This window comes from Amblyomma mixtum, chromosome 3 (genome assembly GCF_055824585.1).
Source record: "Amblyomma mixtum isolate Tamu chromosome 3, ASM5582458v1, whole genome shotgun sequence".
NCBI classification, from domain to species: Eukaryota; Metazoa; Arthropoda; class Arachnida; order Ixodida; family Ixodidae; genus Amblyomma; species Amblyomma mixtum.
The window spans coordinates 61,863,044-61,878,409 of record NC_143014.1 but is presented as its reverse complement, the minus strand read 5'-3'; the positions used below and the strand labels follow the sequence as shown (position 1 = coordinate 61,878,409).

The 15,366-nt window shown below is 45.9% G+C and overlaps 1 protein-coding gene across 6 annotated transcripts in view; it reads left to right on the top strand.

Annotated features, from left to right (window-relative positions):
• Positions 1-15,366, top strand: part of LOC149350394 (eukaryotic translation initiation factor 4E-binding protein Mextli-like) — a 65,790-nt gene that overhangs the window by 45,245 nt on the left and 5,179 nt on the right. For 3 of the 6 annotated variants that reach the window (XM_089579404.1, XM_089579403.1, XM_089579402.1), the window contains 4 exons: positions 4,280-4,355; positions 12,132-12,260; positions 12,658-12,743; positions 12,812-13,000. In XM_089579404.1, the coding sequence (XP_089435530.1) occupies positions 4,280-4,355; positions 12,132-12,260; positions 12,658-12,743; positions 12,812-13,000 (480 nt within the window). Of the gene's footprint in view, positions 1-2,453; positions 4,251-4,279; positions 4,356-12,131; positions 12,261-12,657; positions 12,744-12,811; positions 13,001-15,366 lie in introns of those variants that run through there. The other 3 variants (XM_089579405.1, XM_089579407.1, XM_089579406.1) reach the window with 3 other exon arrangements.

Genomic DNA, 15,366 nt, shown 5'->3' with positions numbered 1-15,366 from the left:
GGCGGCTCTCATCTTGAAATCAGGCAATCTTTGCTCAGTGTTTCACGAAATGAAGATGCCGTGCTGCCAGCAATTCTTGAGTTTTTTTGGGGTCATTGTAATTTGAACATTTTTTCTTGTCTCTTGGAGTTTGAATTAATGAGCTTTTTTTTGCATTGCGTTTTTAGAAGCTGGATCGAGAAATTTTACTTTTCAGGTCTTTTATTTTTCAGTGTTTATTTATGCAAAGGAACAAATACAAAAACGAGAGGGAGCTAAGTGACCCCAGCCCCCTAGCCGGGCATTGAAAATTCGGCACCTATAACTAGCATGATGCTTTTGGGTCTACCACAGCTCCAACTGTCTTTCTGATGTGGCCTACAATAAAACAGGTGAAGGTCTGTGGGCTTAGATAGTGGTTAGATACATGTCTGGAACTTTTTTAATTATACCACGCTGCAAGCGAATCTTTGAAGAAGAGGAATTGCCTTCCTGAACTTCTCAAGAATGATGCTGTTCTGCTGGTTTGCAATTCTTCTGAATATTTTTAATGATAATAATAGTTTGTTTCCATTAATATAGAGTGATGGATGGGGCGAGAGAGAGGGTATACCTGCTGTATAAAGGGTAGTGACAGGGCTACTGATAAATACAAGGAAGGCACCCTGTCATGCACACTTTGCACTCCTAGTTGCAAAACAATGAAGTGAGACAAAAAGCATAATACTGCATTCAAAGAACAATGTTACAAATTGATGGGTCTGAATAAAAAAATGGATGAACTTAAATTGACAGCACAGCGAGCTATGGCAAGGAAAATGATAGGTGTAATGTAATAAGAGATGGGGAGAAAGCAAAGTGGTTTGGCAACAAGCAAAAAGTAATGATATCAAAGTCGAAGGCAAGAAGAAATAGGCATGGGCCAGGCATGTAAAGCGAAGGCACAATAACTCATGGCCTCTAGGGTAACGTAATGGATTCCAAGAGAAGGCAAGTGTAGCAGGGCGTGCCAGAGAGTCTGGTTAGCAGATGAGATTAGGAAGTTAGGGGGATAAGGGGGCCACATGTGGCACAGAATAGGCTACATGTGGCTCAGGATAGTCTTGCATGACAAGAAAAACGCCCCAGAGGAGGACATGAAGCTTCAGAGACAAAAATAGCAGTTGCTTGGCCGGGCTTTCAGCTTCCTGTTACTTATAAACGCAGTGATGGGAATGCGGTGCCAAAATGTGACCTATGGAGACCTATGGAGTCATATGAGATGACCTATAGAGTCTATTTCTGCCCTGTTTCACTTGCTAGCCCTTTACCACCAACTGTTAGAACACGGTGTAACCACGTTGAGCATATCTGCCTCATTGATGCTGGCAACATTGTCTAAAACGAACACGGTGAATGCAGATGGAAAAAAAAAAGATGCCTTTGCAGTGCCTTATATAGCGTTAAATCTTTGTCCTGCTAGATTTGTCAGGCTTGTGCAGCACCATCACCAGTCCCGTAGAATAAATGTATGACTGCGAATAAGGTTTTGCATGTGTTACAACTGATAGCTCTATTTCACTCACCTCATTGCACTTGCTGTGACCCCAAACCAGGAAGACTTTTCACCTACGAGGTTTCTGTGAAATCTCTTGAGCTTTCTTTTGTAGCCGTATGGTTGCACTTGGGGGGATTGTTCTGATTTGTTTGCACGATAGAACCACGTAATTCAGACTTCTGGAATTCAGAGGAGTTCAAATAGGAGTTCAAATTAAAGCACTGGCAATGATGTGATTGGCATATCGTGACCACGCTGTACACGCATGATCTGGAACTTGTGTTCTTGCCGAACGTCCTCTGCCCGTGCAAGCTTGGGAATTATAAATGCACCGTGATGGCTTAGTGGTTAGGTGCTCGACTACTGAGCCAGGGTACCCGGTTCAATCCTGGCCATGGCGGCCCCCATGTTTTGATGGATGTGAAACGCGAAAGGCACCCATGTGCTGTGCGATGTCATAAGTATGTCCGGAGCCATCCACTATGGCATCTCTCATAGCTTATGTGTCGCTTTCGGACGTTAAACTCCGCAGCTTACAATTTTATTTATAGTCTCAGTGCAAGATAATCATCCAAACCGTGTTTCTTCGTAGGAAATGCCTAATATATATTTTTTTTTTCGCAGTTAAGCTCAATCTCTTTTCATGTGTGCCGATGCTCGCCCGACAGCGTTTATATGAATGGGAAAAGTGCATTTAAATGTTTTTCCGTCACTTGATTCAAACTCATCACATCTGCATTGAAATAGCTCCATTATCACTGTTTTGAAGGCCTCTACGATTCGCCCAAAAAAACTGTGTCAATGCACCGTATACTTGTGAAGTAAGCCAGTGGTGGCTACACCTGTTTTAAATATTTTTTTTGCCTTTTCTAGCTTATAAGAGCTCTGTTTTATATGAAAGCTTTTGTCGTAAGAATAAGGCGATGTATCTATGCAGGCCAAACTTCAGTCTGTCCTCAGTGTCCCGTTAATTAAATCAGAAGCAGCGAAGCTCGTGGGACACACTTGGCAAGGCCAGGACCATGAGTGGATGAAACCGGCACTGCTCTTTGAGGAAGAGGAACATGCATGTGCGACAAAATGCTTTGTTGCGAGAACCACAGCCATATTGGACTGCAAAAAGAAATTATTGGCGTGGTTAGGGTGGCTGTGGTGGCTATGGTGGTTACCATTGCAGGGGCATGGTAGTGCTGCTGCAGCATCATAATTCTAACTAAGCAAAGTGCCTGTGCTCACCCTAGAACAGTCACTGTGACCCATGCGGTGACCAGTGATCTGTTCATTCATTTGGCTTTTCGTAACCTACCTCCTTGAATTGGAGCAGGTGTTTGAGGATGCCAATTAAAATCTCAATGCAGGACAGTCATGTGACGCTTTTTAAATCTTTCAGGCTTTATTTTAAGTTTAAAATAAGAAACAACGCTAAAGTTAAACTGGAGAAAACTGAAATGGCATTTCTCAACATTTTTTGCAGCTTTTGCAAAAGTATGTATTGTGCCAAAGTTAACAATAAAAAGGTTAGGTAATTTGTCATTGTTAAATTGGCAAATTAAAAGTACATGCTGACCTGGTCAAGACGACTGCCTACAACCTTGCACTACTGATTCAGATTTGCATGAAGCATGTTGTCCTTTTTTAAACATTGGCACTAATTAGGTGAAACATCCTCGCATTTTTGCCTTGTTTCTCAGTGTCGGGCTCCTGCTACAAAACACAAGGGAGCTGCTCCAAATTGAATTCTACAAAGCCTGCTCCAAAATGCTTGTGGCCATTACCGCCACTGTAAACACTTTGTGTGTAGAACTTACTCCTGGAGTAGAATTTCGCATTTAGGTTTGCTCAACTGCTGTCGTCTCTCTAAGACTATGGCCGCATTTTGTAAGGTGTTTTTCTCGACCTTTTATTACTTGGCAACTAGCAAATGGTCATGCTTGCTAGCTATCAACTTCTGATGTCACAGGGTGTAACCGATATTGGTGCTGGGGCAGAGAAATAAGTTAGAAAAGAAGTTGCCACGGAATGCGGCCCCAGGCTCTTTTCTTAAACGCACAATGGAGACAAATTGATGTCGGCTGAGATCTATTGATTACCACATTGTGGTGACAGACAGGCAATATTTGTAGCTTATAAATCCTACGCTTTCAGTAAAGGGCCAGAAATGTGTGGGTGATCATGTGATGTGATATGACAAATCTGTGTTAGCAGTATTGGTTTACATTTTGGTTTTACATTGATCGCCTTCCCATTGAGTCTTTTAATTTGAATAACTTGAATTTGAGGTGGGCAGTGCTTTTTTACCGGTGCTAGCTAGGCGGAGGATTCACTCGCGCATGCACGCGGAGAGAGAGAGAGACCATGGATTTTTTGCCGAAAGAGGACTTATACTGCTAGCAGTTAAAAAAAGTATGGTTAAGTACTTTGCACTAGCGACTGCCACTAGCAGCTGCACATCGCTTCACCAACGTCATGACGATAGGTTGATGCCGTTGGCTGCAGGAGTCCTTTTATGGAGCATTTGCCACTTCGTTCTTGTGTTGGATCCAACTTTGGTGCTCTTACCTTGTTGACTCTTGCATGTGAAGTGTTCACTGCATGGTTCCTCACTATTGCTGCTAAGGAGGTAAACTGCGAAACTATACAGAATTGCAATATTGTGTGCATAAATTCTTAAATGGAGTTTTGGTTATATTTGCTGAATAACATGAAAGTAATAAAACGATTTGCCAGTATTTATGCTGATAGAAGTTTGAATGTTTTCTTTAGGAAAAGGCACCCACCCAGTCTCCAAAGCACGTTTCTCGGTCTGGCAGCATAGTGAAGAACCTGCCCGCACAGATTGGTATGTAGCTGACTGGACTAAGGTGTTAAAGGCGAAAAAAGACAAGTATGAAACTTGAAGTTAAGTGCTCCAAAGTGCTGAGCCCTCTTCACATCTATAGGAAGGCATACTAGCTTCAGTACCGTCTGTCGCAAAAGTTCCCAGGTTGCCCAGAGTGGAAGCACATGCGTCTCTTCCCCAAATAGCTGCATTGTCTGCACCAGCTTGAGAGAGTGATTAGAGAATTCCTTCTTGCCATACTAAACCCTAAAACCACCTTGGGACACCAGTTGCTGGGACGTTGCACTGCAACAAGATTGCTATGAACATTGGTGCAGTGGAATGAAAACTTTTTTGACAAATGGTACATATGATGGAGGGCATATGCAGTGTGCAACTTCCTGTTTTCTAAATTTGGCCCTAGCCCGTTTAAACCATGTGAGACTTTTGCTGCATTTGTAAATCTCATCATATGCATCATGAGCAGCACAAACAAGTGGTATTCAAGTGTGCTCGTATGCTTTTGTACTGTGCTTACCAAAGACGAGTTACCAGTGGTCTTAACTCTTATCTCATCTGGAATTGCAATTTACGTCCATAGTTTCGAGCAGCTGCTTATTGGAGTTATGCTGAGTCACGGAAAGACTTGTTTTGATATTTTCTTTCCTTTATTTAAATGCTGCTCTACCCTACCTTTGTAGTCTGGAGTCTATCAACAAAGAAATTGTTATGAAATAAACTGCAAAACATGGCAATATACTCTTCTCAAACATTGTTGCCACAGTAAAATGTGGTCTAGTTTGATCCGTTTACGGATGACGGACTAGGGAAGGGGTACCGTGTTGACATTGCAAATAGGCACACTAGCCCTGGGAGCATTTGCACTCTTAGTAAAAAATTGTTCTTATAGATTTACTGCAGCTGTTCTGTTACAATTCCCGCAATTTGAGCATGTTGAATCGGTTAACTACTTCCTACTTGTTTTATGCAAAATCAAAGCCTGTTAGTTGAAGGGTAAATGGCTGAGAGGAGAGGGTTGGTAGCGATTTCAGCATTTTCCCTGTAGCATCAACATTCACTGGCATTTATAGTCAAATGTTTAGTTGAGCTTCATTCCTTCAGTAGGCAGGTTACCTGCTTGCTACTCTGGCTCTGGCGTGGTGGAAACAACTGGTAAGAGATTAGGTGATTGTTAATAAACATGTATCCCGCACAGTTTGAAACTACAGCTTTTACGAGTTGGAACAGCAGAATAGGATGCCATTGCCTTGTCAGTATTCATACATATTTGTGGTCTTGCCATGCTGCTTGCACATCAAGGTGGATGATGCTATACAGAACTTTTTCTACCTTTTCTTGATCAAAGAAACACTCCATAGCTTAGAAATCGATTTTTATCATAGCAGCCATTCTGCTAGTGAGATTCTTGGTATTCCTTATGTGAACTTTTTTTTTTAATTTATGACCACCTGTGTTGTATTTACTGCCATATTTACTCGCATATTGATCGCAATTTTTTTTTTTAAATTGACGGAAATTTAGGTCTGCGATCATGACACGGTACAAAAAATTTCTGAGCACCGAAAACGCAAACAAGGTGCAGGCAGACAACCCTTGTCACACGGGCGTGCTACCCGCGGTTACGCTGCTAAACGCGGTTATCGCGAACCGAGCTCTGCGATCTGGTTCACATGCAAGCGACTGAGCGGCGCGTCGCAGCGAAAATTTCTAACTTGTTGAAACCTTGCCGCTTATCGCAGTGACAGCTCAAAACAGGTTTTTCCGCCGCCGCGGCAGGATTCGCTAGCATTTTCGCTTGCATGTGAAACAGGCTTTACGTTGTTAACTGAGAAGGTAGAGTGTGAAAAGCGCACGAGGTGGCCCGCGTCAAGAACGTACTTTCTTCGCACTAAATCACGTTCCAAGAGGAACGCATCAAAATAGGCAGTGTGTATAGTGCTGCGTGACGGCGCTTTTATGCAGCCTTCGATCTCGTCTGATGGCGCAGCAACAGCTACAACAGCAACGTCCTGCGGCGCTCAAGCTACGCATTTTACCGCCGTTATGCCGAAAAATGTCCGGTCCCTGCCACATCGTTGATGCACTGAGGTCACACGTTCGCACGTTCGCAATGCTTGGAGCACCGGATTTCGCGCGCTTACCGCAATGGTGCTGCCTGCGAGCGCGGCGGACGACGGAGCTCTGTACTCCCTGGTCGTCGCTAGGCCTAACTTGTTTCGTATCGAAGCCAGAGTGGACGGCGCTTTTGAATAGACCGATTTCGCAATGCCCACTGCGCATGCGCGCATTTGCCGGAAGTAGCCAGCTGCCATCTTGGTTGTAGTCCTTCGTTAGAGTGTGTACTAGAGTGTTTTGAGTAGCGTGACCAGCCGCCGCGGAGAGGCCGGTGCGCGTGGAAGTTGGCGGTGGCGCTGCAGTCAACTGCACTTGAATGTGTCTTCTCGGTCAGCCTGCCGTTTGCTGCCGCGCATGGAAGTCGCTGCGTAATGCCCGCGTGATATTAAAATTAATGCATCGTTCCTCTGTAGTAAAATTAATTATGCAAGTGCTCTGTGACCTCACACACCACATAAAAAAGCTCCAAAACAATGCGTAGCAGTAAGTGAAATGCCTGGAAATTTACACAGGAGCTCCCTCCCCCGTGTACATCCGTGATCTTGTTCAGTTTGCACGATGCTGCTACACGGAATTACATAACAGCCTAGCAGAATGCAGTGACTGCGATTTTGTTGTTCCCTTAATGACATGGCACACACCCATGATGGGGAATAAGCCAGGGTTCGGCGAAGAGCGTGCCGCGGTCGCATGGAACGCTTTAGTTGTCTTTTAGCGCACGCAGTTCTTTAGAAGGGCGAACTAGCGGACTTATTTGCAGCATCAGTGCAAGTACAGCCTTGGTCAAAAATTCAGAGCCGACGGGGTTCGCTTCCGAGCCACACCGCGTAGTTCGTAATTCATTTCCAGCGTTCCATATCTCCTGAAGGTAAGATTTTTGGTCCCGTTACCTGCAATGGGCTGAGTGCTGTTACGTTCCTCACTGCTGCGTTTTCCCGGCTGTTACGCCGTTTTCTTCGGGTCCCGGCATAGCTTCCATAGGATCCAATGTATTGGGAACCCCGCTGTTACGTCGTAGCCGAGGAAACGATCCCGCATGATACGTCGCAGCCGGGCTCCCCGAACCCGCCCGGGTAATGCGCGCCAACCACCATTTTGATTTTTGACGAGTCTTGGCCAGGCTTGGCTACAGAACTGGCTGCAAGAAGCCGCACGCGAGTTGGAGAGGCCGCCACTAGATGGTTATCTGCCTCGCGAACGCCAAGCCCGAATGCCGCGATCTTTATCGTGGGAGGTGGTGACGAGGAGGCGCGCGGCTGCGGTCGCTTATCTGTTTTTCTCAGCCAGCGTCCGCCGACGCGCCTCTTTTCTTTTCTTTTTCTCTTTCCTCTTATCTTATCTTTCACCTCTCCTTATCTGCAAGTGACAGCGGTGGTGGCTCGGCTGGAACCAGTAGGCAGGCCCGTGCAATTTCCTTTTCATCCTTCTCTCAGTCGCAACAACATCTTTATCGTGCTTTGATGGCGTGATAGCGTTGCCTAAGCGGAAGGCGCTTCCCCTTGAGGAAAAGCTGGATGTACTAAACGCAGTCGACAGGCAGTCAGGGCGGCCTACGCGGAGCAGCGCGGCGAGCAGCCTACGAACATTTCAGTGCTTGACGCTGAGCACAACGTCGCTTCAGCATGGACTGCACAGCACTGCTGCGTGCGGTGTGGCCGCACCGCAAAGCGACGCTGACAGCAATGTGGCCTTTGCTATTGAGAAACGCGTTGTTCTTTCCAGCGAGCGAAAGAAACTGCAATCCACCGTTCTCGATTTTTTAAAGTCCAATTTGCGGAAATAAATTGTTTCAAGTCAAAGCTGCACTGTTTTCATTAATTTTCGGTGCTTTCCTCACTGTTGCGTTTTCCCGGCTGTTACGTTTTTTTTTCCCGGTCCGGTGAAAAACGTATGAACGGGGTTCTACTGTATACACCATTTTACGAGGAGCAGGCAGGAGAGGGAGAAATACTCTCAAACACGTGCGCTGCGCGACACCCCACTGTTGCCTTCCTCCCCTGGGCTGATAAACGGGCGCGTGGAGCAACGTCCGCGGCTGCTTAACTACCTGTCAAGCGCGTGTTTGCGTCTGTACAACAAAAGCAGCAATGTTGTATGGAGCACCAACGTCTTCTAGACATCTTTGTTTTATTTTCGGTTGCGGAAACAGTCGACGAAAGTAGAAAAGAACGAACGCCGCCAGTATGTACGCGCACCATGTTATGTGAAGGTCTCAGCACGTCTGCGGTGCCCATTTCTTCACCGCTTTTCCGCCGGTCCCGAGTTGCATTGGCAGTGGGCGTAGTTGTGGAACAAAAAATACTTGCGCCAACAAAAAGCTTAAAAGTTAGCGCACTTTGTGAACGAAAAGCAGACAGAAACAAACCCACTGCCTGCGCCTAATATCGGGCGCGGAACGAAGCGCAGCGCCTGGGTTACCAAACTATAATCTGTGCATAATCTTAAGGGATCAAGTATTTGGACGGCCTTGGCAGAGCTCTTTTAATTCAGCAGTACACTATGTGAGGACTTCACAAATTTGGCCACAACTTCGTTTCGCCGCCCCACATGATCGTCAATATCGGGAGGGTGTGGGGATCGCCACCTGAAAAAAATAAACATGTCGTTAGTGCAAAAAATACTAATTTAATTTGCGCAGCATGGCATGAATAGAAGCGGCGATATGAACTTTTACCCAACTGCAAAGTGAGGAAAAATGCAGCCATGGCAACGTAAGATGAAAAAATACACGGCATGCACAGGACGGTAAACTCTGCCACGCATTGTAATAAATTATTCGACTGAAATCGCATCGAATGCACTGTAAAAAAAAATCCACACTATGCATAACCGTGCCAGAGATACAACAAACGCAGCGACTTGAGCAGTGCCCCGACCCGATTGGGACTGGAATTCTCAACACAGGTGCGGCGATTCTGCCTATCAGTAAGTGGTGTTCCATTAGCGTACCAACCTATTAGATCGTGTAATTGCACATTTTCTGGTATTTGTGCAACAGTGAGTACTGGCGGGAGCGGAGAAAGCGAGAATGCGAATTGCTTTCAGTCAACTGGCTTGTATCGCTCGTAGCACGAACAGCGCTACGCAAGCGGCAGGAGGGGCCGAATTTCAATTTCATCGCGCGTATCTCCGCAAACAAACATTCTAAACATCAGAAGCGGATTCGTTTCGGTCATGTACTCGCTGTTTCCAAAATGTTCAGTTTGTAAACGGGGTACTCTGTCGCAAGCTCAGCATCTAAACTATCACACTCGCCGTGTCCAAGCAGGCAGCGAAAGCGTTCATGAAAAACTGCGCTCCACGAAAAACTAGATATTCATTGCTCTCCGCGATCTTGTGTTTCAACACATTTTGCTTTCGTTTTTCTAACATGGAACACCGTGCCGCATTCGCCCTACAGGCAACCGGCGACAAAAAAGCACGCGTGAACTGCGAGCATGGCACTCACCGATGCTGATCGTTCGCTGCGTCGAGGAATGGTCGCTTGCTCCCAGTTGGTTATCGCAGGAGCATAGCACACACGAGGATGGACACGAGGCGAACGCCCACCCAAAATTTCTAGGCTTGGCAGGAATAAAACGGGCGAATGACACTTTCAGAGATCGCACGCTGCTTCGTCTGCAGCCCACCGGCTGCAAATTATCAGCCCAAGATGGCGTCGGCGGTAGGCGGCGCTCGAGTAAAACAAACATGGCGGCGCCCAGGTATCGAAACTAAAATCATGTATACGGCTAGAAGTAAACCCAGTGAGCTCTGAGCTCTTGACAAAGGCTGTACCTAGTAAAAGTGCAGTTCTAGTTCATGTATCTAATATCAACATTCCACGAACTTAAGAGAAGCGCCAATAATAGGTCAGGCAGACTTTGTGCATGGCAACCTAGTATTAAGGCAGCAGTAGCCACTCCCCTCCCCCCGCTTAAAAAAAAACACGAATATGCATGACACAACCAATTTTATTTACGTGGACTGTGCGCCCCACTTGGTCCTCAACAAAATCTTGCATCTCAATTTTCTACACACGGCTCAACTTTAAATGCTGCTGTGCTTTCCTTCGGGCGAAGTCACGAGACTTGTTGAGACCTTTGACAAAAAAAAATGCGTTCTGGTCACAAGATTTTTAAAACCCATTCAAATCTGAGGTGAGCTCCTTGAAGTGCTGATCACATCCAATACGGTTCATGCCTGTCTTGTTTAGAAGAGCAAGCACATCCATGATTCTATCGTGATGCAGTTCTCCAGAGCTAAAACATCCTATGAAAACGTCCTCAAGCTGACTGATGCGCAATGCGGGGTAGAGCAAGCCACCTAAATCACATGCTTTTGTTAATGTGGCAGCATTAAAATTTTTGCCATCGGGAACTCTCTCTCTCTCTTTCCTCTCTGGCCTCAGTGCTGGTGTTTTCACACTCAGGTAGTTAGACAGGTTTGGCAAGATTGTCGGCACCGCATCGGGAGAAAGAGTTGGAGATCCTCGGAATTCGCACTTCAGCACCATTCGCAATGTGCACATAGTCTCTTATAATGAAACATGACTCAAAATGCAGCTTGCACACTGCACAGTCGACGTCCAGTGGTTTGTCAGACCTGTGTAAATTCAGTTGCCAAACCAGCCACCGCTCTTCCTCAGCTGGAGTTTTGAAAAGTGACAGCTTGCGGTTCTGTCCAGTTCGAGCATACCCCGTCTTGCACCCTGGCACGTAGCAGTGATGTAGCCATCGCTTGGGAGGCATCACAGGCTAAGAGCAGGCCAGCAGGGATTTCTCGATAACTGCAGAAGCAAGCACAACTACCATTCCCAGCATGCAAGGCTCTTCAAGTTCGGGCGACAGCAGCGCCGCCGCAACTTTCTACACAAGTGGGGGCCGCGGCTAACAATAGAACCGGTCTCTTCTCTTTCCACTCAACACATTCTAGTACACTCTACCTTCGTGGAATTGTCTGCACGACAGCCCACTTTACTTTGCGCCTTGATTGCATTATACCCGGTCACAGTAGCTTTCCGCCGTTTCGTTTATTGTGTTCAGCTGAAGGAAACGAGGCACCACGACGGAGTTTCGAGGTGTGCAATGCTGATCGCAGCAGAAGCAGCACAGAGAGTGCGCCACGCACTGCACCGACGCGGCCGCCGGCTGGAGTACCACAACTCCCAGAGTGCATTGCGGCGGCGGTGGCATAACGCAACTGCTGGTGAAATCGGTCTATTGACCAACACTATAATGAATGGTCTACTTATGGCGCTGCCTTACTGACAACCTAACTGTTTCGTATTAAAAGAAATATATACGATCGATTTCAGCGACGCCTTAGCAGCGGAGCTGGCTTGCAAGCAGATCGGGTCAGTCGCGCTGCAACGGCGGCAGCTGCTACGCGGCTGCGAACGTAAAACTAGCTTGTATCGCAGTTATTATTCCTACCAGCAACTCGGTACAGGTCAGCGATCCTCAAGGAGGATTCATTTGTGACATTCCTGTATCCCAGGGCTTATTAGTTACGAGAGCAAGAAAGTTTAGCCGGATCACCGCGTTGCTTCGTTTGTTGCACGGCAACCCAGAATGGTGGCGAGCCTTGTGACAACGGCGAACCGTGATTCGAGATTACCGCAGTAAAGTTTGGTGTCCGCAGTTAAGCATAACCGCATTTATACTGCCCGTGTGACTGCAGGTCAACCAACAGGCGGCTGCTGCTGTAATGCTGACAGAGCAAGATGGTCATCTGCATGTGCCATCTGTCAGACAGATGGCATGTACAAACATCGTCGGCTGGAGTCGACGTCGTCAACAAATTGCAGCGGCAAGTTCGGGGTGCGATCAATACGCGGGGAATAAAAAGAATTGAATTTTGCCAACAATATTCGGGGGTGCGATCATTACGCGAATGCGATCATTATGCGAGTAAATACGGTAGTTATTGATTTTAAAGCTCGGTGAAATTTTATGCTTTGAAATTTTCATCTGACACGTACATGATTTGAAATTGCATTCTAATATATTGTAATGTAATCTTTTATTGTCAACAGGGCAAACAAATTTAGTGGCACTAGGCAAAAATTGCATTCTTTTGTTTTTTTTGCATGTACTAAAAGAGAGTTTAATATCTATCACCTGTCTTCTTATAGTCTAGCTGCATTTTAGCAACATAACTCTAGTATTTTCAGCGGTACTACATGATACACTTGTGTGGCTTGCAGCCACCAAAGCATCTGGCATTGTGGAGGCACCTGTACAGACTAAGCAGTTCAAGAGATCTGGAAGCTCGCCAGAGTTTTCAGCCAAGGTATGTGCTTAGTGCTCGCATTAGTATGTACTTGGTTACATTTTCTCTTTTTATTGTCTTGTCTATAGGCTGACCGTCCACAAGTGCCTTCTTCTGCTTCGTTAGATTCTTCTGATCTGCCAGATGATGCACAATCAAACCGCCGAACGTACTCACGAGAGTTTCTCCTTGAGTGCTCACAGTCGTCAGTTGCCACACAGATGCCACCGGATTTCCCTTCGTTGGATCCTGAAGTGGCTAATTTAATGGTGAAGCAGGTGTGTATGACAGCCAGGGTGTGATAAATGGTATGCTGGTGGGAAGAAGGGCGTAAAATTGGCAGGGGATGATCAAGTGACTACGTACTCACTGAAAGACTGCGGCAGTATTGTGCTCGGAAAGCTTGCAACTTTGTTTACAGCTCATGATCTGAAATATGCCAGTGACTGACCAAGGAGTGTTAACGTAATGCTGACCCGCAAGAAGGATGAGGCCCGGACTTGAAAAGATGACTAATTAGCTTATTGTCTATTGTTTACAAGATATTTACTAATGTAAATGCCAGCAGAACTGAGGCAGTAGGCTGGCTTGTGGAAAGGGTACTCTAAAAAAGAGCAAGCTCATGTCAACTGGGTCATGAAGGACAATGCACATGTAATTAAATTCGGGCCCTTTGTTTTCAGGCAAAACCCAATGTTACCCAATTCTTGCACCCGAAACAGATTTCTAAAAATTCGGGTTAAACCACGATTTCTGTCCGAAAATGCGCCTTCTAGACTATGTAGGTATTTCAGTGCAGAACATAGGCTTTCTAGTGCACAAGGCTAAGACACTGCTCGAAAATATGGGGATATCTTGTGCTTTTTACATAGCGGTGTCTTTGGTTTTCTGGTGATCTTGAACCCCCTTTAATGCTTGATATTCATGATGCAGCTTAATTTGATAAGTTTTAAAAGTGTGATTTAAAATCGAGCAGCAAAAACACAGGTACCAAACAGACATCGTACTACCGTCATTGTATCAAGTGCTACTTGCGCTAATGACGTCGGGCTCCAAGGTTCTCGCGCACCTAAAGGGTCCCTGAAAAGGATGTTTGGGGTTGGCTATAATGCGCTTGCATTATGTAGAGTATACAGGCCAGCGAGTGTTCATGCCGCCTACAAGACCTGACGAGCAAGCCGATCATTTACAGTATATTTTTAAAAACTTGCGCTTCTACGCCTCAGGGCGGCCAGCGGTGCCGAGTTTTTGCCCGAATTCGTGTGCAGCGTGTCATGCAGAGCTTGTTGCGTCAGCGGCGGAAGGCTATAATTGGTTCGCCATGCCAGCTCTTTCTGACGTCACTCAGCCACCATGGCTGCAGCTGGAAGCTCCGTCCCCCGGAGGACTCCCACGCGCGTCGGCAGCCGGCGGAGAGGCCTAGCGGGTGGGGCCGGCAGAGGAGCGCAAATATTTCAGTATGCAAAAGTGACGGGAGGAAAGAGAAAGGCACGAAAATGCAGAAATTCAATTTTAACTACAGGTAATTTGGCTTCCACGAAGCGCATTAAAAAAATTTTTGCTGGAGGATATTTGTGAAACGGCATCCTTTCACATTCTAGGCATACCGCAACATTATTGAGACCGCCTTTCAGAGCCCCTTTTAAGTGGCGGCTGTGATGTAGAATGTCTTCGCTTGGTATACAATAAAGGCAGACAGGTCTTGCACAGATGCTGAAATGCTGTGTAAGAGATTGGTAACGTATATGCAATGAATTTAATAGATGATTTTGACAAAGTTTTTTGCTGTACGCTGCCATTTCTTTATTTATCAAATAGTGCACAAAAATTGGGCATTTTGTATCCAGCAGAAAAACGAATGCCTCTAGTAAATTGTCTTTTGCTTCAAAAAATGACCTGAATTTGAGCTCAAAAAATAACACCCCATTTTGTACCCCCTGAATTCCAGAAAAAATGAAACCTGAAAACAAAGGACCCTAAATATAATCTTTGTACAGTCTTTGAAAATTAAAAAAAATATATATTAGATTCAGTGGAAGCGCTAGTGTTCATTTGGTTGTGACGTAGTAGCCAGGGTGTGGACAGTGCTTGCATAAATATGCTAGGAGTGAACTCTTCCCAACCAAAGGCCCCCAGCCAAATTGACCGTGATAGCTGTATTATACGTCCTCCCATAAGTGCTCCCACTCTCGTGCCCAATGTCTTGTGGTCACTTAATCAGGTGGCTTCAGGTAGCCTATTGTTGAGAGCCCCCACATCCCGGTCCGCATGGCCTCTCTGGCTTGGGCTCACCTGGGCAGTATTCTCTTTGGCCACGAAGTTAAAGTTGGGAGTTTCTAGTTATAATGTATGATGCAGTACCGTTTACAGTATCGAAAATGTCTTGTATGCTGCTGTCACTCAAATGTGTACAACTGTACAGTGACTATAGTCCTTCACAGGAAGAATAAGAAAATACCAATCAGAGGGTGTGTCGGGCAGGGAGAAAAAGTTTAGCTCACTTATAATGGCCCCACTTAAAGGGAACACTTGCTTTGTACGAACAAAGACAATATAGCGTTAAGACTATGTGATCGAGCTTCAGTTAGAACAAGCATCTGTGATCGCGGGACCCACTTACAGTGAACATGCACACATTGCAAAC